This window comes from Cheilinus undulatus, linkage group 7, assembly GCF_018320785.1.
Source record: "Cheilinus undulatus linkage group 7, ASM1832078v1, whole genome shotgun sequence".
NCBI classification, from domain to species: domain Eukaryota; kingdom Metazoa; phylum Chordata; class Actinopteri; order Labriformes; family Labridae; genus Cheilinus; species Cheilinus undulatus.
In genome coordinates this window covers 30,341,795-30,365,708 of record NC_054871.1, presented here as the reverse complement: position 1 = coordinate 30,365,708, position 23,914 = coordinate 30,341,795, and the positions used below count along the sequence as shown (strand labels likewise).

The window sequence follows — 23,914 nt, the reverse complement described above, 5'->3', positions numbered from 1 at the left end:
TTGTCTCTTTACAATCTTATACAGTAAAATAGACCCACTGTCCTCTTATGAGGACAACATTTAAAAAAAATAAATGATTATTTTTTGGATGCAATATTTAGTTATTATACTTTTTAGGTCCAATTTAACTAAAAATAAGTAGGAGATATCAAAAATGCATAACAAATAAAAGTGCCGGTCTTTGGAGGTTAAAGCAATAAATTTGGATTTTTGTCAAGTGTGAAAGCTCAAATCCTGAAAACAATTAAATTTGGATTAAATGCACAATCCTACTCAGAATTCTGTTTAAGTAACTAAATGTGAAAATAATTAAAGGCCTTACAGCATCACCTTTGGTGTTTGAGGCAAGGGCCCCCTTTCCAGCCAGCATTAAACCATGCTTTCCCGGGGTCCCCTCCTGTTAATCCTCCAAACCTATCAATAGGGGGGTTTGTTCAGACCTTCAATTCCAGACCAAAATGTTTTCCAGCCTCAAACGAAAACATGCACTCACAAACACAGCTAAATCCCGGGCTGTGTAGGAGCTCATTACATTACAGTGACCCAATCCCTAATGGCTGTTTACAGCTGTCGCTAAAGCTTCATCCTGCACAACACCTGCCTGAAGCATGTAATCGTTAGCAGCCGTTTAACGCCCAGGCTTATACTGGCCAGCTCCAGCCCAAAATACAGAACTGTGAACAACAAGAACACTGACACAGAAATACTGTAGATACAACATGTAGTAAGTAGTAACACCTGGCACTAGCATGCCATCTTTAACAGGCGTTTTACACAGCCCTCGAAGTCCAGCAGTGTGCTGCAGCCAAACCACAGTGAGGTTATAAAGTAACACAGCTGCAGCCAGGCCGAACACAAGCACTCACACACAAACAGTACGGCACAGCTCAAACACTTCTTGGTGGGCCACAGAAACATGCCTCAAGTACATTTAAAGCCAAATGATGCAACTCTTACGTTGCTTATATAATATTCTTTTTTAACAGATGTTGAGCTGAATTTGAACACATCAAATACACTCTTATTTTACAACACCCTGCAGTGTTAATACTGTAACTACATTTGTTCCTGTATGACCAGCAGTTTTAAGTAGAAAACATAAGCTACTAGTATTTGATGGTAGAAAGTTAAAAGAGCTAAAACAGCTTCTGCGTCACTCTTGTCTAATGGTACACGTCACCTGTTTTGCCATTACCATTGTAAAGCAGTATTTTGGGGTGATACAGAGTATAAGCCTGGGCTGTCTTGTTGTTTCTCTGAACTCAATATGTGTGTTTAAATAAACTTTCAGGATGTGGGCACACATCCTGAAAGCACAGGAACAACTTCTGTCATACATGTCAAATATATTTCCAAATAAAGTATTTGCGAAGTTAGTATTCAATCAAATGATGTAACTTATCTTAACCTGAGAAAAACAAAGTTCTAAGCTTAAACTTATAATTCTTATCTTACACAGACACATGTGAGATGTGCTGACACATGTGAGATTTTAAGCTAATTATTTGAGAATCAGAAACATGAACACTATGCCGGATCTCCCTCCTCCCCCCAACAGACTAACTGAACCCCAGAACCTGGCAGCCAGAAGTAATGCATAATCTCTATACAGACTTTATGCATCACATTAACGCTCATCAGATTTTAGCTCCCATGCTTAAAAATGCACACTGTGTATGCTGCATCCTTTAGAGAACTGCACTGTAACCTATTCACCAATATACCTGCACATCTTTACAGTTTCTCCTTTTATGTAATGTTTACACCGTATTTTGTATTTTCATTCTACTTTATTCTTCTATAGTAATCTATTTAGGTTTATAGCCTCTTAATATTTTTTATTAGCCTCTAAATATCTTATTCTTCCTCTCTGTCATTTGTTTTGCAACCAAGCATGAAGACAGATTCTTTTATGTGAAAATATACTTGGCAATAAAATCTGATTTTGATCAAGCACAAAACAAAACAAAACAGCTGCCATATTAAAAATTCTGTCTCTTACAGGGATGCATTAATGCTTCAGTTTAACATTTATTTTTGCCTACACCAGTCCTTTTGGACAAACACTGTTTATCAGCACGCAAAAGATAAATATCTGCTATTTCTGCAATTGATAACTCTTTGCGCTCGTATTATTTGCTAACATCTCACATGCTGGCATTTAGCACACCTAACTGCTGATTTAGAGAAGAAGAAGGTATTATTAAGCAGAAGATGTGACCTGTTGGACAAACTCTGATCTGTTTTTCTGGTCAAACATGAGAGAAAATGTTGGCATTTTGGGAGTCTAACACCAAAAGAAGTGATATGAAACATCAGCATTAGTAGCAACCACAGGCAAAGTTTCGCATGGCAGCCCAGCATGGCAGGGGATTTGTTTTTCCTCCACAACCAGGCTATCTGTTCGAGGGTGCATCTAGAGGTGATGGTGTAGAGTTTTGAGCCCTCGATCTCATCATAGTCTAATCTCTACACTGTCTGACCTGCTTGACTTTACATTGTTTAAAAGCAAAAATCAAACTGTAGACCGACAGCACCGCACACCGCTCTTTTCCCAATGTCTCTCTCTCTCTCTTCCTTTCTTTCAGTGATCTATAAACAAAAAATAATTCACACTGATCATTAAAAAGAGTAACTTCACACGCCAGATAGATTTGTTTCACACATTCATCTGGAAAACCTTCAACTGAGAAGCGATTGGGAAAGGGCAGAGGATTTGAAAAAACTCAGTGTGTGATTGGATGAACGTTCTGTCTGTCACACATTTACAGGCCAACCACAGTAACAAAACACGTGTCGTAGCTGCAACCAAGGTCCATGTGCGCAGCTACCAAGGAATAACGCGAACCATGGCGACTATAGACATGTCACCACATGACTTTTCTCGTTTTTGAAAAGAAAACAACTCACTGCTGTTCTTTGTTCTTCTTCTAACAAATAAATGTCTTCAAACTCTGATAAAACTGGCGCTTTAGCAGCATCCACACTAAACTATTCTGCCATAATGCACCGGCCTCTTGTTGCTGCTTGCTTACATCACGACTCCGCCACATCCGAAAGTACTGCCCCTAATTGCTGATTGGTCCTGTCACTTTCTAACCGGGCCCAAACGGTTCAGACCGGAGCTTTGCAAGATGGATTCACCAGTGAGAAACAAGGAAACAGGAAAATCCATTTGCTTTGCAAGGTTGGTTTTCCTACATATAAGTTAAAGAACAGTCTTCTGATGATTGATTTTTGGGTCTCTAGGAAGCAGAAAATGAACACAATCATATTTTTGGATTGGGCTGAAGAACTGCATGCTTTACCAGTGCCAGCTAATAAATTAAAGGCTGACTCTATCAGTCTGGGCTAAATGTTCCAACATCTACAGCATTTTAATTTTAAAAAGTCTAGAGTATCTTTGTCTATAAGAAGGGGAAAGGGTCAAACTTTAATCTGGTAGATACAGACAAAGTTGTAATCTTAGTCCATCCTGATTTCACTGGTCAGTGTGGGAACTCAGGTTGTGCACCACTATCAGACTACAATATTAACACACAAAATCTGGAGTTTTGGTCATGTGTCATCAAAGTTTCAGTCACACAGTGACTACTGACATTAGACCACCACTGTTATAGAGTTGTTCTCATTCTGAGCACAGGCAGGGATAACATGGGCTGAAATTTCATCATCAGAGGGCAAGATATCAGAAGCAGAAGCAGTAAATTCTGGCCTGGCACGGCAAAACTGGTGATGGAAAAGTAAATCAGCACAGGTTGGTTGGCTCGGTGAGGGAAAAAGTCATAGGGGAAAAGCCCTAAGACTGGGCTTGAACCAGGGCTGCTCACACAAAGTGACCTAGCCACTAGGCCATCTGCGCTCCCAGTGGTTACGTTTTCAAACACTGGTATTTTTATAATCAGTGCATCTCTAGCCTAAAACTAACTTTCACTCAATTTAAAAAAAAAAACAAAGAGGTGAAGTTGAGGAGAGCCTTTAGACATTCTGGTGCTTCAGCAACCAGCCTTAAATGGTACTTGTCCAACTTGCAGTTTTTTAAACTTGGCTTCATTTTTCAACGTCTGAATAAATGTGTGTTTCCACCTCTGCTACAACGGTCATCACTAAGCAAAATGTAAATACTCTCAGTTTAAATATTTAATTCAACCCCCAGATATTGCCATATCAAGATATTTTTCCTACTCTCAGCAAGGAAACATTTCAAAACCATCAAATATTTTCTCCTGAAAAAAAGTCCAACCTACTTTTTTTCACCCACACAATTAAATCAAGGGTCCCACCCTCTTAATCACCCACACGCAGTCCGTATTTACAGTGGTCTCCTGTAAACTTTATTGACTTGTTTAGCTTCACAAATGGCAGAGAGGTGTGTTTGTTCTAGCTTCAGGGCTTTGAAATTCCTGGACACTGTTGTCGAAGTCTGGCAAGAAAACTTGTTCTCAAGACTCAATTATCCGCCATAATAATTGGAAAAGTTTCTTTAAGGCACTTTGGTGCCAACAACGACTGGGAAAATTACAGTTTAGAAAAATGATTTCAAGATATACTGAGCAGCTCTATAAAATAGAACATTTTGAAATCTCTATTGGATGCTATGACTTAAGAATGCAAATCACAGAGTAAAACCCAACATGGAAAGGTGCAGTATACAGCCTTAAATAAAAATCGTACCATGTTATAGGGATTCAGCATGATTGTGAAGTTTTAAGACAATCATTCAATGATGCATAACAATAAAAGATAAACAAAAAAATGCAAAATGCCTCTTAAAAGGTTAATTGTAGGGTTAATCAATTGTTCACCTCTTCTATCACTTTATCTTTTAAGGTCTTTTTACCATTGTGAGACATTATCTCACTGTCTTTAATGTTTTTATTCATCCAGCAGTCATTATCATCCTTTTAGGCTGGTTAACATCTGTTAATGCTACTCTTGTTCATTTCATAAGTGCCACTAAGAGGAGTCATCTAGAAATGATGCAGTATGTCAAAATGAAAAAATATCGTGTCCAGAGTATTCCTTCCAACCATCCATTTTCTATACAGCTTAACCCACTGGGGGGGGGGGGGGGGGGGGGCGGGAGCCTGTCCCAGCTGTCATTGGGCAAGAGGCAGGGTACACTCTGGACTGGTCACCAGTCAATTACAGGGCAGACATATAGAGTCACTAATGAACCTGATGAGCATGTTTTTGGTGGTGGAAGGAAGCCAGAGTACCCGGAGAGAAACTACGCGTGGACAGGGAAAACATGCAATCTCCGCACAGAAAGGCCCTGACCGCGAAGCGAACTGAGGACCTTCTTGCTGTAAGGCAACAGCATTAATCCCTGTGTCGCCGTGCAGCCCAAGAGTACTGTATTTTTAGAATTAAATATTAATATTTGGCATCCGCTCTTTATTCATTCTGTCACTGAAGTCCTGACAGTAATATATTGCTTCATCAGTGTTGTTCAGTGTTGATATTTTGTTCTATTTTTAGTTATGATGACTTTAGTCTCATGCACAATGCTTCAGGGCTGCACATGTTATTTCAAGATAACAATGCCTGCAAATTGGACTCATTCTGTGTGCTTTAAGTGTCACTACAGACATCTCTGCAGATGATTAAGGGGATGTCCTACACACGTGGCACATCTGGTTTTCTCAATTTGAAAATAAATGAATAAAATAAAGCTACCCTCATAAACATGACGTACTTCCCTTCCATGTCAGAATGAGGTACTTGGCACATAAGAAACACTAAATGTGGAAGTCCTGCTCCCAGAACAAGACAAAACAAACCAGAAGACAGATTAACAACATGTTTCTCAACTCACTAAAGGTCAAACAACAGCAAGCCATCAGGAACTGTTGTGCTGGGGAATGAAGCCTGAAACAACACTGGAGTTGCTGAAAGTCACGACATCTCTCCGACTTTGTAATGGAAATATTTGCAGTTCATTCCAGCAACAAAGAAGAGAAGAGAATCAGAAACACAGGCGAACAAAGTGGCCCCAGGTCTTAACGGAGAACATCAGACTCTCCCACACAAAACCAGATCAGCAGGCACAAAAGATGAGGAGCGTTTATTGTTAGACCACAAGCTTACAGCACTCACAAAACCGACTTTAAGTGAGTTTTTATTAACTTTCAATCTTCGGGGAAGTCTCTAGTGCAACTAAAGTATCTTATGATAATCCCTGAGAACTCCACACTCTCCTGTGCTGCTTTCAGATCACAGATCTTAAAGAAATAAGCACATAATACAAAAAATGAGCAGAGCTTGTGTTTGATTTGTGTGTTTGTGCATGTGTCTCCTGTGTACTGCAGCTGTCCTGACATCACCTCTGAGGGATCCGCCCTGTTTCATCCTCATGGGGAGCAATATCCACCGTTTACACTGTCTGAACTACAGTTATATAATATGAATCTGTCAAATAATGACAAACAGATGCGCCTCTTTTATGAAAACAACAATCAGTTCACAGAAAACTTCATTTATCCACTTGAGACTAAAAGCAACTTGAATCTGTAGAGGCTGACATGGTCTATACGGTGTAACGACTCCTTCAATGTGGAAAATTATGCACATTCAGCATTGTAAATAAAGTTGTTAACTTTTTCCCTAATAATTTTTCATATTTTATGCTGAAATTAAAGTTAATGGTTTGTGTAATTAAAATAAATACTAAAAATAGTTTAGAACCAGAGAGTTTACAGTGGAATAGGTCCAGATTTAGTGTATACATAGCATTAACAATGTCATAGCGACCTAATGAGCAAGCGAGTGCACGCCCCAGCTGTTACTCATGAGTATGAAGCTGCATGCAAATCTACACAGACAAGTCCTCACAAAAAAATACAGAGAGAGACAAAACCCAGTCCTTTGAAATCAACCTTCAACTTCCTTCAAATAATCTAACATTCAGGTCTCTAGATGATAGAAACATTTTGATGACTGGTTTCCTCACTTTAAACACAAAACTGTTTCGTACAAACTTCTTGGATTTTTGTTTCACTTTCAGATTTTCATATCTGCTACATGTGTGTTTATGTGTGCACATCACAAATACTAATAATAGCTATGATGGCAACTGCTCAAGATCCAAAAACAGCCCATAAAATAACTGTGCAGTAATTTTTTTGTTAAATTTAAAAAACATGGTTCTGTTTAGTTGTACTTTAAACCGATCCTATCTTTCTGGGGCCAGCCTTCCTCTACTAAAGCAAGACTTTTGGAAACTTGTTCTTGTTTTTAATTTTAGGAGGCTTGTTCATTGCAATTGTGCCTTCCCAGCTCCCTGTAAAATATCAATCCAACAGCTGCAGCTTATTGAAATGTTCTTGCCCATGTCTTTACTAAACTAATAAATTCAACCAAACCAGCTTTTTTTCCTCAGAGCTTGGTACTGGTTTCCCATGAATCAAAGAATTGACTCCAAAATTGTTCCACAGACTTAAAACGAGCACTTTTACAATTTTTCCTTATCTGATTTACTTTTTTAATTAGTTCCCAATCATGGAAACTCCACTGAAATGTTAGATGGCATGTTATTAATAAACGTCCCTTGCCTGAAGAGAAGCCTTGTTTAGCCTTCTCTTTGGCAACAACCTCTCAGTGTGTTAACAATGCAAAAAAAACATCTAGAGATATCCCAACATTTTTTCGATTAGTTGCATGTGTGAATGCAAATTACTTTTTTTTCACCTCATCTCAATTCCTCTCATTCCTTGTGCAAAGCACTAGCCACAATTACACAAAGCTTTGAATTAAGGCAGGAACTGTCTTTATGGTGGCAGATATTGTGCCTTCATCCACAAGTTAGTTTTGTCATGTCCTGCTACTCTCTGACAGGGAAAGTCTCATACTTGGCACCTTTACATTAGGGGTGTGAAAAGACTCTAGTCTTCTGAGACAAGAAGAGACGAGATGAGATCTGGGCTCAGAGAATGGGAGGAGACAAGATTTTACACTATTTTTTTTGTTAAACCTTGATAACAGAATATATGGATAGATTTTTTTTATTTAATCCAAGTGAAAGACATACAATGCAAGGTTGTTAATCTATTTTGAAAAACCTTAACTATTAATCCTCTTGCACTAAATGTCAGACATACAAACATGTAGGCTGCCGAGTTCATGTCTTGTCTAGCCTTGACTCAAACATGCATTTAACGGCACTTCATATCAAATATTCATGCATGATAATATAGTCACATCCTCATACATCACTTCCTATTACTACAGGTCCAATGAAAATAGAGAAAAAAGAAGCAGTTTGATAAGCCTGAACTATCTTCATATTAGAAAAACATTTTTACAATGTGAATAAAACAGACAGAAATTTTAAACGCTGCATCAACTCAATTTTACTATTCCTCATCCTCTTTTAGGGAAAATCATTATTACAAACACTTTAAAAACATTTGTTTGTCAATAAAAAGTTTGCCATAAACAGCAGAATATTTTTTCTGACACTGTTTCGTGGAACTACAGAGTTTCTGAGACAGCTGTCTGAAGAAGACCTACTGCTTTGGTTCGATCAGTAAAACACCTGAATGCACCTTATTCTATTATCAGTTTTGTTTTTAATAGCCATACCTCGCACATGCCAGAGTAGACTGATGTCCAACCACAGTATCTAGACGTGGCAGAAGGACTTTGTAAAATTGGATTAATAATGATTTTAGTCAGACTTCCATGTCTACATGTATTTTAAAAGTCCAGTTTTAAACTGATAACTGGACATTTTCTAACTGCATGTTAACACGCTGAATTTGAGGTGTATCTGTAAGGAGATTTGATGGCCAATCTGTCATGAAATTTCTAGATGTTTTCAGGAGAGACAGTGTGAAAACAGCTTTAGAATGTGACCTTTCAGGTGAATGTTCAGGGAAAAGTTTCCATAGATGAGAGGGAAATCTAGCTGACAAAACACAGTAGTATTAATTTGAGCCATGTCTGCAAAGACAACATGTTTATCAAGGATCTCTTCTTTGACATTTTGTTTTTGAAATCAAGCATCCATTAAGGTTAATTTGGTTTAGGAAGACTGAACTACTTCTCTTCAAATAGGTACCTGTATTTACAGACTTTGCCCCTCAGTAAACAACCTCCCACTCAGTACGTGTAACCATAGAAAAACAGATGTAGTCCCCAAGAGACTGTGTTGTGAGTTTAACTAATCAGGGCAAAGTGAGTAGTTGTGACGTGTTTTTAGAACCTTAAACAAGAAAAACACTTTTAATGTTATGTGAGAGTTTGATATCATACAGAGAAATATGTGTAAATGGCAGGGTCTGCAGCTACAATCTCCAACAGCATAATGGCACACATACTGTAAGTAATTGCACTTGGAGGGGAAATCCTTGTGAAGATAGAAGCATAACCGCTCCCTGCTTTTCACATTAATCCCCAAATTTTGCCCAAGAATCTTGAATAGCTTATTATGTCTAAAGAGTTTTTTCAACATCTTTAAGAGGTTTTATTCCCTTGCATGACTCATCGAGAGACCAGTGTGATAAAGAGTGTGGGTGGGACTCACGTCATCATCTGAGGAGGGGGATCGAAGTGTAACAGAGACCACTGAAGGAGCAGCGGCAGGGATGGGCCTCTCCTGGCTAAGCGTTGGCATGGCGACAACATTGCTGGTGATGGTCTGAGGTGTCTGGATCTGCAGCACCTGGCTAGGCTGAGACAGCACGATAGGACATCCTGAAAAAGAGACACATACAGATCTTCTAATTATAGGTCTCAGCTATACTGTAATCATATTTTGACTGTGTGATTAACAATAATTAAGGCAGAGGCTGTTGATGCTTATAACACTGTGATTATGTGAGCCTGTTTGCCAGTATGTTAGTGTTTTTGTTTATATCCAGATTCTAATGTGCCTGAGTCCAGGTTCCCTTACCAACCCTGTGACCTTTATTAACCCCTTCCTTTTAAAGGGACTCCTTGTTTTTAACAGGTGGAAAAGATGTTTACCACTTGACCTGTACTCTTGAACTTCCACATTCCAACCCAAAAGGTGTGCAGGTTTTATGTGCATGGACACATAAACATGCACGTGTGCCCACATTTTAAAAGCATTATGAGCTAGGAGGAAAGACACAAGCAAAACCTCAACATAATGTCCATGTTTATAAATGTCCTGTTAATGCAGGAGCCTCCAGGAGGGTGGCCCAGCCCTTGGGGTAAGACCGTACCAGGAACCATCCCTCAAAATGACCCAGTAGATTTCAGCACTAATGCTAAACAAGCTGTCAAAGCTCATTTTGTAGAAGTGTAGGGCAGCCCTGTTAATGAGTGTATGGTGCCGTATTGTGCCCAACCTCCACATGTGTGAGAAGAATTCATGACGACGGAAGTCAAAAGACATTAAACAACTGTGGAAAACCTGTCATAGTGTTTATTCATAGGAAATACATGACAGGCCAAGACAGACTCAACCAACAGCTTCATGCCCCGGCTGGACGCACTCCTCAGCTGTGAAGTTTGCAGCACTCTTTAACCAAGGAGACGTCTGACACTGAGCAGCTTTGACTTGACCCCCATCTGTGGTCCTCAACTTAGATGTCTTTCCCAGAACAACAGGAGAGCCAAGCTCAAACTCAAGTCCAGACCAGAGAGGTCAGACACTCCACCCAGAAAGGTCCCACACAATGACATAAATATTTACACTGGCCTAGGTGCTGTTGATGTAACACACAGAAATGACCATACTGGTTAACCAGGCAGGCTAAACCACAAACGAAACAGCAAACACTTAGGGGCAAAAACACCTAAACCGCACAGAAGCCCATAGATATTATTTTGTTCAATGCGTCTTTAAAATCAACAAATCAACAAATTTAAATGCAGACTTATGGAATTGCTGCACTGGCAAAATCCTGAACTAATTTTGGTATACAAAAGGAAAAATCTGATCTCCTGCTGTGTGGTAAGGTTGTTATAGTTAATTAAAACTAACTAAATAACTCAAACTAAAAAAAAACATTCCAGTTAACTGAAACTTAATAAAAAACTAAGCTTTATAAAAAAGAAAATTAACTAAAACCTAATTCTGTGCTTACAAGACTAACTAAAAAATAATAATAAAAAAATTAGAGCCAAAAGTCTGCTTAGTTCTAGTCTTTGACAGCAGCAGCCTTACTGACATGTGCGACCAAGCCTGGAGAATGCAAAATGGCCTGATCTGACTGAAAAAGACTTCACACAATGGTAATTTTAGGTCTTGAGTTGTATAAAAACATTAAAATTAAATAAATAAATAAAATGGAAAGTGAAGAGCCCTTCTGGGCCATCCCTCTGATAAGTATCCCATATTGCTGAAAAAATAATAAATAATAAACCAGCAGTAAAAATAACCAAATCTTAAATGAAAAAAACAAGATTGAATTTAAAAAAATAACGAAAAATATCAAACTTCTATGACCTTTTTGTTTTGGATACTCATTCTCTAGTATGGAATCAAATACTCCACTAACTTTATATCTATATAGCTGTATATGACCGCACTTTTACCTTCTTTTGCTTTTTGAATCTGTTTTAACTGATTATTATTTTTATTATTATTATTATTATTATTATTATTACACTATTATCATTCATTTGCAGTTTCTAACTTTTTAACTGTTGTACGCGGATCCAATAATCACTTCTAAACTTAATTTTTTTTAATCTATTCTTACTGGTTTGACTTTTATTCTGTTCTACCCCTTCTTAATATCTTTTATGCCCTTACATCATTGGTCCTTAGGGTTTCTCTTTTATGTAGCTGGGTTCCTGTCTTGCCTGGATTCACTTTGGTTATTATGGGTTTTTATTTTCATTATGAGTTTTCTTATGTTTCTGCGTTTTTATTCTGTCTTTCTGGTTTTGATAATGTGTCTTCTGGGTTATAAAGATGCTATCAGAGGAGTTCCAATCCTGGCTGAGTTTTTCATGGGTTCTTCTGTTGTTGTAATTTTGTCTTTCTTCTTGTGTTCTTATGATTGTGTTGTGATGCTTTGTCTCATTTGTGATTCCGCCTATTGTCAAAGTACTTTGTAAACCTCCGTTTTTAAAGGTGCTATGCAAATACAGTTATTATCATTATTATTATTATTACCATTATTATGATCATTTTGGCATTACTTTACCATAGGTTTTAACATTACATGTTTCAACATCAAATTTCACTTCTTACTCTGTTGATCTGCTTAAATTTATCATTTTTTGGTTCAAAGACAAGTGAAGGAGATATAATAAACTGAGATTAAGAGAACAGATCAAAAGAGAGAACAAGTCTAAAAAAGTTAGAAAAATAAAGGGAGTACTTCTGCACTCCCTTTAAAATTGACCGAAGACAATATGATTATTTCCATTAAGGTTTTTAATGATGTTAAACATTCTATTTTAATGTGTTTCTTGTTCCCTTGTCATAGTATTTTCATATCTTGTGTGAAGCTCTTGAATCACAGTGAGGCTGAGCTTTCTTTCATACAGTGCTTAAAAAATTTATTAGACCACCTGTCATATTTGTCTCAGAGACCATCCAGCATTATGAAGTGCTTTAATGCGGACTCTTTCATTTTCAGTCAGCTCTCCACGTTTTACCATTTTGAACAGGAATGAGGGATTTCAAACTGAATTCACCCAAATTTGAGCCGGCTCACTGGGCTTCTCTGAGAAGTGGGAAATTAATCAAGCATAACATTCAAGCACTAAAACTCATTTTTCTGTTCAGGAATGCAAGTAAGTAATTATAATTTGACATATTAATCAAGAAATATTAATGTGCTTTACTATTTTTTCAGTTTTCTTGTAAATCAGTCAATTTGAAAATTCATGGATAACAATAATAACTATATTTTAGCATTAAAAATATCATTTTGGTTAAAGAGCTTCTACATATTGGTGTGTTAACCATTGTAGAAACATAAAAAATAATTTGGTAATTACCAATGCTGTCAATTTAGGGCAGCTGTGGCATAAACCTTACTTTGGGTAGGGTTAGGGTGGTCTAATAAATTTGTTGAGCACTGTAAATAAAGCTGCCTTGCCTTGTTATTTAACCAACAGAAACGCATACTGGGACAGTGAGGACTGGAGTGTTCAATGAGTTAAAACTAACGTAAAGGCACCATCTGCTGGCCAAGCTGCCAAAATTAAAATAAAAAGTTCTGATGAGGAATGGCAACCGAATTCAGAGATGAGAAACGCTGTAAATATGTAATCTCTTAGTTTAGGTGTAATATAAACTTGCAGTAATGCTCTTCTTGCTCATGTTTTCAGCACATTGGTCTGATGCAATACAATGTAATCTGAGGACATGAGTCTAGCTGTGTTGCATTCTGGGCTCTGACCTGGATGGGGCGCTGGTTGGATGTTGACTGGAGCTTGTTTGACCACAGGTAGAACAGTGGTCTGCAGGGGCTGGATGATGATTGTCTTGGCCTGCAGAGGAGTGGCTGCGTGAGCCAACGGCACGGCTGTAATCAGCGGCTTTGGCTGGATGGAAACCTTCGGGCCGATCTGGATGGGCCTCTTGATTGGAGGAGTTTGTTTGGCTGAAGTGTGGGATAAGAATACAGAAATGATAAAAGTACAGAGACAGGTTAATCCCTAAGCTTAAGTGGGTTTTGGTTTACATGTAAAATGTAGCTAAGTCTGAATTAGGTCTTTTCTTTTTCTTTTGCCTTTGTGTGGTATGAAAATTCCCCTACTTCTTGGACAGAGCTTACAGATACATGCTAAAAAGAAACCTCACCTCGTGTGGTCTGGCTGGTCCTCTTTGCAGCTTTCTTCGTTGGGGAAGAGTCCACAGAAAAGCCACTGGACTCTGAGCAGACTGAAACAGGAGAGAGCTGCGACTGTGGAGAAGGGGCCTCATCCTGAGTGGAGAAAGCAAGATTTAAAAGTGCTAAGATCAGAACAAATCAGATTAGCTTCAGAATTATGACAGTTGCATGAAATTACATCAATAAACTACACAAGAAAATGGGAATAAATGTCTGAAAATGTGTTGGGGCTCGGGGTGGAAGGTTAGAAAGAAATCCCCACTCACTGCCAAAGGTCTTAGGTCAGTTTTTCAATGAAGACATGGACAGGCTCTCTCTTAAACCCTATGGCCAATAATCTTAGCATCACAGAATAAAAGACTAAACCTAACACGTCCTTATCTTGTTAAAAGCACCGCCAGTTATCCTGGGCATGTGACACAGCATGTGCTGCATGTCATAAACTGTACAATAGAGCCCTGTTGGGAACAATTTTCTTTTTCCCATCCTGTCTTCTCCTCCTGGATTTGTGTCATCTACACCATTCACACCCACACCATGTGTGTCTACTGGTGTTCACCCTAGACAGTGGTTGTTCAACTCATTTGCAGTTTTGGCTTTGCACAAAAACCACCCAGTCTTTTGTGATCAGTTCCTTGGCTTCGACAGAGCATCACTCTGACTTCAGAGGAGCAGTCTTTGATCAAGCATACAGTAAATGAGCAGAATCTGTGCCTACAATGCCAAACAGCAAGAACATCTAATCCTGATGTCTCAGTGAATGATTCTAACACCAAAGTCTAACACATTTTTCTGTAGTGTATTTTTGGCTGACCACTGAGGTCAGCCTTATATATGGCTCTGCCCGTATACTGACTGACTGAGTGAGCGATCCTACTTCCAAAGCCCTAACAGTTGCGTTTGCTTGGACTGAATGCTGTCACTAATGGCTGCCTCGACTGTGTTAACTAGAGCCATACATAAAGAGTTGTGCAATGGGCGGGGTTTACTTGTGCTGAAAGCCCTCTAATGGCTGCCTCCACTGCCCTAAATACTCAGATGTAGCTTTAGCCTCTGTTTTACCAGAACTGGGCCACATTTCTGTATGACAAAGAATAAAAATAACCCTATAAGCTTTTCATGTTGGGAAAGATGTTTTCAGTCCTCTGCTGACCTGCTTTGGCGTGATTATGTGATAGTTGAGGGGAAAGGTATCTTCTTGTGTGAATGCTTGTGTACAACGGCGGCTCGTGTAACGGTAAGCTTTGACTAAGTCACAGCAGCACTTAGTCAAAACTGGACATTTCTTTATTAAAACAAGCGAAGACAGCAACACTAAAAGTTTTCTGTAGCAGAAAGGGTGTTTTTGCTCTTTTACCAAACTGCTTCAGCATGAGAATATGATAGTTAAAGGGTTACTTGTTGTGCTTGTATAAAACGGCTGCTAGCCGAACATTAGCTCGGCCTTAGCCAGACCAACACATTTCTTCAACACAGTTAGTGCTGAGAGCAACACGAAAAGATTTCTGTGATCGTAAATGATGTTGTCGCTCTTCTGCCGCCCCACTTTGGCATGACTATGTGATAGTTATAGGGAAAGGGTTAGTTGTTGTATACAGCTAAGTAGTTGTTGTGTCCAAGCTAATGACTCTAGCAGGCCTGCCAGTCATTAGCTGGGACTGAGCCGCAGCAGCGCCTTTGTCTGAACCAGACAACGTGTCTTATCCAAACAAGCACAGAGAGTAACACTGAAAGCGTTCTGTGACAGAAAAAAAACGATCTCGCTCTACTCCCGGTCTGTTTCGGGATGGCTTTCTGATCATGGCGGTGGGTTTGTCCGCCGTTAGCTGTTAGCTTGGAAGCTGCTGTAAGACTGCTGCTGTTTACTCCGAACTGGACCACTGTTCTTGTTAAATCCAGAGCAGAGCCACACAGACAACTTGTCTTCTGCAGAGAATATATTTCGTGATTTGAAACCCGTGCACAATCTTGGGTTTTCAATTTTTCCATCATGAGATCCTGTCCCCCTGTCACTCTTTCTCCTATTGTCCCTTTCTCTTTGACCGTTGGTGCGTCATTTATGCAGCAGCATCAGCTGCTTTCATACTGCATGACACACACAAACACGACGCTCACGCACACACCTACACTGAAACACACACTAGCATGTTGTTAGTGTAGATTTCAGGCTTCTTTCTGTTGAGGGCAAAAGTTTCAGAATACTGGAGGATAAACAGCAGAAGTTTCTCCTCTTAAAGCTTCTCTCTGACCGTGGAGGACCAGCACGTCAGCGCTGTGTGCGCTCCAGCTGTGTGTCTTTGTGTCGCCCGCATGAGCCAGGGGTGTGCGCCATGTTAAAAAATATTTGGTAAATATTCCCTTAATACTATCTGTTTATAGGGAACAAATAAATGTTAAAATCTCTGCATTTGCATTGTTAACAGAACGCTAATTAAACTTTTAGCATATCTTCATTTGCAGGATATATGAGAAATGTGCTGTTTTTTTGATAATCAACTGATATAAAAAATATTTGGAGCACCAAAGTAGAAATTCAGCTTAATTTTACACATATAAAGACCCTTACACACCTGTCTGATGAGAATTAGAAATGTTCATGAAACCTGCTGCAGTTTTTCTTTTATTTTAGAATAAACCGTTCATTATTAGTTAGTGTTTTATTGTTTGTATAAAATTACTACCATTAAAGACTTATATCCGTATCGGTGAAGTCTGTCTCTGTAGTGTTTCATATGTACACAGAGAAGAGCCCTGATAGTTGCGGTCAGCCATAAACTAGGTTTTTAACTAGTCTTGTTTAATTTGTGCAGGGAGAAGTGCTTTAATGTAGAAGAGTTTACTTTAAATAAGAAAAATGGAGCATTTGTTTTTTCTCATCCCAGACAGATTTGAGCCCGTTTAATAGCAGAACTTTTTGTTGCAACAAAAGAGTATATTTCTTACCCATCTTTATAACAAATTTTATAATGACAAATTTGTCCAAATGTAACCTTGTCTTACGGTGTTGAAAAAAATCCAAATACCAATCTCCTTTTCTATGCCATTTGTTAGTTTAATCATAATAAGCCCTAGCTGTATTGGACCACACAGGGCCAACAGTAGGGGTGGACAATATGGGCAAAAAACATATCCTGATTTTTTATGGCTGGACCACAATATTGATTTTATCACAATTCCTTTTCATTCTAATTTTTAAAGGCAAGTTTTTATGTTGTTGACCAAAAAACAAACTTGTGTCACATATACATTTTTTTAAAACACACAAATACTGAGTTCTATAATAAACTATATACTTTTTATATTTTCCTCAGCAACAACATGTTGGTCAATGCATGAATTATTTAAATATTTGACATTTTACAGTTGGCACCACCAAATAAGGGGGGTCCGGAGGTCCTCTCCTAAATATCTTAAGTGCCAAATGTTTTTATTCACCATCATAAAATAATAATGTAGTTGTGTATCTTCTTTTGTGTTTTTGAATCTGTTTCAGTGTTCATCAGGCACAATTTTACATAGAGATTTTTTTTTAAACATGGACTATAAGAAAAGTTCATGCAGCTGTAGCTTTGCATAAATAGTCTGTTCATATTACATTTTTGCACAGGTTATATTAGCTTTGTAAGGATGAAAAAATATGTAACTTAAACATAACCCAAAATGGGATTAATTTCTTTAATAAATGGTCACGCAATTAAAAAGCGACCTTATTTTATTTTGATATGATCTGTATTTTTATTCATAAAGATTTCAGAAGTGTTTTTTACAGACACAGGGTGATGATATTAGTGTCACAAACCTACCTGCTGCACCCTGAAGGAGTTACAGAGAGATGCAGGATCACTGAAAGTTACATGCATGTTTTATGTAAATTGTGCAAAAAAATAAAATAATGATAATGATGTCTAAAACATTTTAAAACAACAACTGACATCAATACCTGGCAGACATCACCACCTTCATCTATAAAAAAAGACTCTGGTATTAGAGTTTCACTCGGGATTCTGATATCCCGACAGGTTGAGCCTTATGTGAAGAGGTTAATAACTTGGTAAAACACAGAGAGAGCAGGGTAATACCAACTGTAACATGTAAAAACAAGAGGATGAGATCTGTCTCTGCCACACTCTATGATACATGGCCATGCAGGGAAGACTGCAATGCTGAATGTGGTGTCTCTGGTTTCTTACCTATTCAACTCTCAGGATGCAGTCAAAAGAGATCGTCAAAAAGGTCTGCAAACATTGTGTATTCTGTATTGTGCAATTAACTGTTCCTTGCACCCTGATGGTTTAGAAAAGGCAAAGCAGTTCCATATAGACCAGTAAGACCAGTAAGATGTCTTTATCAGGCCTAAATCTTTAGTTTCAGCTTTGTTTTAAGCCATGGCTGTCTGTTCCCCTGAGACTTGCTTTACACTCTGAATGTAGTTCTTCGGGTTGAAGCTCAGAATAGTTTTTAAAAGATGCAAAAAGGTCTGCTTCTGGGGAAAAAAGGCACACCTCACAGCTGGCTATGGGCCTAGACAACAACAAAACAATAAAAAATGGCATTCCAAGCCTCATATTTAACATTACACCTCAGTCTTTGCATATAAGGAGGGATGTAACAGTGGACACCTCTCTCCCTGTCTCTCTTGTCACCTGCAAAGCACATACCTTGCAGCTCTCATGTCAGGTGTAAAAGACCGTCCACTGGTGTACAGATCTTAAATGTCAATAATAATATTTTTCAACTGTTAAATGGTCATTATTTGCAGTCTATGTATGAGGCTGTAAATAAACAGTACAAGTGACAAAAATGGTTGATTTGTAGGAAACACTGTTGTTAATCATCTAAGTGTTGTTGGTAAATATTTCAGGGTGGGAATATCTGGAATTTCAGACAGAACCTAAAAAATCACCTGGTAGTAGAATAAATGAACTTGGCAATGTAAAAGTCTCTAATAGGAAATGTCCTTGGATTAAGTTGGGGTGTTTCAGTAAGCAGACAAACATGTGCAGCCAGTGATGTAACCCTGGCCCTTGCTTTGACACACAGCAAAAACATCTGCCTGCTAAATTATGCTAATGTGGCTAAAATTGTCAGCACCTTTTATTTAACGAGGGGGCGGGACACAGCTCAGATGGGTGGCAAATTATCAGTGTGACAGGCTGTTTAAAGCTTTTGTTAATACAGTCTCAAGAGTGTATGTGAGTGTCTTTAATCACAGCTGTCAATGTCTGGACACCATCTGGATGAAAAGAAGGACACTCGTGCAAATCATCTTAGCAAACTGCAAAGGTAAAAAAATGTGCACTGAAAACAGCACTCCAAGGCTGAAAAACTGAGAAGGACAAAGAGTTAAAAAAAATGTGACTTACGAGTAAGGAGTACGGGGACAGAGCCTCCACAGAGGAGGGAGAGGGGACGGAGCTCAGAGTGTGAGCAGGTGACAGAGAGTTCATGCTCACCTCACCATCTGGACACACAAGGACAAAGAAAAATGTGTTATATATGACAGCTTATCATCATAGATGGCTATGATTTATAACACCAGTGGATTACAGCAGATAAACTCAACACAAATACTCTTTTTATATCCTCTATTCATTTACCACTATGTCACATAAATACAAACTTTAAAGGCTCTGAAGATCAATCATTCATCAGGAGAACACATACAATTAACCCCAGTCATATGAGATCAGAATTTCCAACATTTTCAGACAAGTGAACAGATTTAACTTCCTGAAAGGAAAAGTGCCTATAAAATACAGACATTTTTAAATCATATATCATTTTGAACAGTGTAACATAAACTTCATATGTGCAACAGCAGTACATAATTATTGTACCTTACATTTTCTTCCAAATTTCAATAGCAAAGCACTGTGCAAAAACAATACAAATGATAAAAAGACTCTGACTTTCACCTTTAATGCTGAAAATAGCAGTTTCAAATTAGAACTAAAATAATTATTAGTGTGTATACATCAACTAATAAATTTCCAAAGTGCCTTGCCTCATTACAGCTCTGTAATGAAGCACCACCATCATTATGACATTGAGTATCAATGTCATAATGACGCACCACCATCATTATGACATTGATTCTAAAACCAGGACAGTGTGATATTTGACAGCCATGTTTGTATGTTCACAAAGCATTTTAGCTTTTCAAGAGTAGGAGAGAGATCGGCACGGCAGGAGCTTCACATACACTCACAGTCAGACAAACAAACACAGCATTGAGCTGCCCCACTGACTCCACTGATCCCACTCTTACCTCTATACCCGACTACCTCCAAAGCTGGCACAGAGGAGGAATCACTTAGTCCCCCTGTTTTGTCTTTACAGTGCTCACAGCAAAGATGAAACATCAGAGGGGTGTAAATATCACGGCTTGAAACAGCACTGTGAATTAGTCTTCAGAGTTAAGGATTTTCTGCTTATTTTGATCAGTTCTCTTAGATGAGAAGCGTTTAGGTAGAGGACAACTGAATGGACAGGAGGCAAAGCAAATACCACTAGGAAATTTTGATGAGATTTTTTTTTAATTTCATTATGCAAACAAATAACCCTGACAATAGCGTGTTGATTGATTGATGTGGCAGGGATAAGTAGTTAAAGCTGTTTGTGTTGCTGTACCTGTGCAGGTGCTGCTTGTGTCTGCTCCATTCCACAGTGGGATATCAATATCAAAGTCCAGGTCTGGACCTTCATTGGCCTGAGAAACAAAACACAGTTTCTTAATGATAAACCTCATAATAGTATTAGTACAAAACAACTGCCTATTCAGCTCTGCAACACTTTGAACAAATGCTTTGCATGTTTTGGATTTCCGGCTGCCCACTTATCTGGTGAGACAAACAGTTTCAGCTGACAGCTTCAATTTGCATATTGTGAAGATGAGTTACTCACATATGCGGCATTCTCCAGGGCCTCAAGCAGATCATCTGGGTCTCCAAGCTGTTCTAGCTCATCGAACAAGCTTATGTCTGTGTAACAACAAGCAGGCAGCACAAAACGTTATGATTGTGAGTCTATAGCACAGATTAAGACTAATCATGCCTGTGGCAATTAAGAAAGTACTTTGAACTATAAGAAGAACAACATATTTAAAACATTTACAAATACTCACATTATGACTAATCTTGAATGTTCATAGGTACAGTGCTATCAGAAAGTATTGAGACCCCCTTACTTTTTTCAATTTGTTCTGTTGCAGCCTAAAGATAGTAAAAAAAAAAAGCTATTTTTTATTCTTATTAATCTTCAGTAAGTACAACATAATGACAACGTAAAAACAGAATATTAAAAAATGTGCAAATTAATCAAAAATAAAACTGAAATATCACCAATAGGGGCTTGTGGCAGAGTGGATAGACAGAAGCCTTTCCACCGTGCAAAACCCATGAAAGCCCACTTGGTTTTCATTTGGATTACTTTTACAAACTCCAAGTGGGCTTTCATGCATTTTGCACTGAGGAGAGGCTTCCATGGAGCCATAAGCCAATGTCATTGACGGGCTGCATGGATGGTTGTCTTTCTGGGACCTTGTTCCATCTCCACACATGATCTCTGGAGCTCAGCCAGTTAACAATGGGTTCTTGGTCACCTCTCTTACTAAGACCTTTCTCCCCCAATTGTATAGTTTGGCCAGGTGACCAGGTCTTGGTAGAGTCCTGGTTGTGCAAAACTTCTTCCATTTGAGAATTATGAGAGCCACTTCGCTCTTGGGAACCTTCAGCGCACTTTGTGCAGCCTAGATCTGTGCCTTGCAACAGCCCTGTCTCTGAGGTCTACAGGCAGTTCTATGCACGTCATGGCTTGGTTCTTGCTCTCATATGCATTGACAGCTGTGAGGCCTTCTATAGAGAGGCGTGGACCTTTCCAAATTATATCCAATCAATTTAATTTACCACAGGTGGACTCCAATTAAGGTGTAGACAGATAACAGCAATGATCAGGAGTACTTCAGCTGAATTTCAAGTGTTTTTGACTGAGTGTAGATGAATGAGAATACATTTTCTTCAAATGTATTATCAGGCTTCAACATAACAAAATTGAAAAAAAGGGAAAGGGGTCTGAATATTTCCTAAAAGCACTATACATAGCTATATGAAATTAATTTTTGAACTTGAGCTTAAAGATGTGAAAAACCAACATAAACGTAGTTATTTTAAACAGAATGTAATGCAATATCATGCAAATATTCTTTATATTTAGGAGAAGTTTAATGAGTTTGAGTTGTAAAAAAACAAGCACTGCATAATATTCAAGGACAAACGTACAAAATGCTACCATGACATTTTGGGTACACGGAAATGGCAAAGTGCAGAAATTAAAGCAAAAACAAAGGCGATGACGTTTGAATTGAGTTAATAAAGTATTATAGTAAATTTTTAGTCACTTAATTGAGTTATGTTTTCAACGTCATAACTCAATTATTAATAATAATTATATTATTATGTTATTATTTATATATATATATATATATATATATATATATATATATATTATTTTATATATTATTTTTATTGTTATTATTACAATTATTATTACCATAATCTTCATTTTTGATTATTTGTATTAATACTGTTGATATTGTTAGTACTTCTAAGTGCCGGATGGCAACCGTTTTACCTTCAAAGAAACCGTCAAATGTAAACAAAAGTGAGCAACATTTGACTTCGTAACAAATTCATAGTTTTTCAAATACTTCACCTTAAGGAGTTACCCAAGAGTAAATATTCGCCACTTCCGCTTCTTCATATACATTCAAGTACATAATATTTTTAGCCCAGTTTGTTATTTCCCCCCAGGATGAGCAGGTTACATCATCACATCATCCTGAGCTAAGGTAAGCTAATGCTAACCACATTAGTATTGGGTGGACAGACTCACAACTACGCTTAACATGAAAGTATGTGTGTTTCTGATAACACACTTTGTATTGAAATTGTGTTAAGATCCCATACTTTAACTACGTATCGTACAATGTTAAAGCACACCGTGTTCCCCTATGTAAAGCCTTCTAGAAAGATCACTAAGCCGACTTACCCCACTCTCCCCCCTGGTCGATAGAGATGCTGTCTGTCTCGCGCTCCATCACAGGAAACTGTTGACGACTTTCTAAGTCTAACGTTAAGTTGGACAACATCGCCGTTTAAATTCATAAGTAGTCTGTCTCTAACAATCAAGAAATGGCCGAGCGATGGCACATAGGACTATTCATCTTTCAGCTGGTTGAAAACACTTCCCGTATCAAGCGGAGATACACGTCTGACTTTACCGTAAATCTACGGGTGCCAACGAGGGACTATTTGAGTCAAACGGCGAACGCAGCGATTGTTGTAAAGTGGACGTTTACATTAAACTGGTGCTACCAAATGAGACCACTAGGTGGCGGGATAATACTGTGTAATCGTGTTACACACGCGATATGGCAAGAATTGTGTCCAGCATGAAGTTGACCTCTCTTTCAGAGTCACTGAGTTCAACCAACAAGAAGTGGTTGAAATATTACTAATTAAAAGTTTTTTGATACTGTTGACATCAGATTTTACTGATAGGCATTGCACTAAACGTTTGAATTGCCAAATAACCGAGAAAAACATGGACTGAGGGCAATAAAGGCAACATGGCAGTCACACTGAAATTGTAAGAATTAAATTAAAAGAAGGTAGATTGCAGAGATGGAAAAAGTACACTACTGTTGTACTAAAGTAAAAGTACAGCTACTCTTTTTAAAGATTACTTAAGTAAAAGTAAAAGTACTGGTCAATAAATATCCAAGTAAAAGTAAGAAATACTTCATTTAAAGTTGACCTTAAGTGCTGAGCATTGAGTAGCTACTGAGAAGTTTTACAGTAAAGTAGCCTATAATTTTCCTTATTGGCAAGATCAACAAGAGAATAAATCTTCAACCAGGGTTTTCAGGTAGAGTCACACCTCTGTAATAAAGTAAAATACACAGCAAAATTGAGTGTTACTTTAACTCATGTGGAGATGAATGTAAAACGCAAAAAGTGTCTGCATTGTTCCACACTAGATACAGCTGAACAATTTAAGTGTTAAATATTTTCCATTATGGGCGTGTCGGTGGTTGAGTGGTTGGGGCGCTCGCCATGTGCGCAGGTGACCTGGGTTCGGGTCTGGCCTGT

At 38.2% G+C, this 23,914-nt stretch overlaps 1 protein-coding gene across 1 annotated transcript in view; it reads right to left on the bottom strand.

The window, feature by feature from the left end:
- The window catches only part of atf6 (activating transcription factor 6), a 63,026-nt gene extending 39,956 nt beyond the window's left edge, over positions 1–23,070 (bottom strand). The window contains exons 1-7 of the mRNA XM_041790953.1: positions 22,812–23,070; positions 20,670–20,746; positions 20,397–20,475; positions 19,130–19,227; positions 13,736–13,859; positions 13,332–13,535; positions 9,527–9,696 (exon numbers count right to left, since the gene is read on the bottom strand). Of these exons, the coding sequence (XP_041646887.1) occupies positions 9,527–9,696; positions 13,332–13,535; positions 13,736–13,859; positions 19,130–19,227; positions 20,397–20,475; positions 20,670–20,746; positions 22,812–22,911 (852 nt within the window). The 5' untranslated portion in view covers positions 22,912–23,070. The remainder of the gene's footprint in view (positions 1–9,526; positions 9,697–13,331; positions 13,536–13,735; positions 13,860–19,129; positions 19,228–20,396; positions 20,476–20,669; positions 20,747–22,811) is intronic.
- Positions 23,071–23,914: the final 844 nt, after the last annotated feature.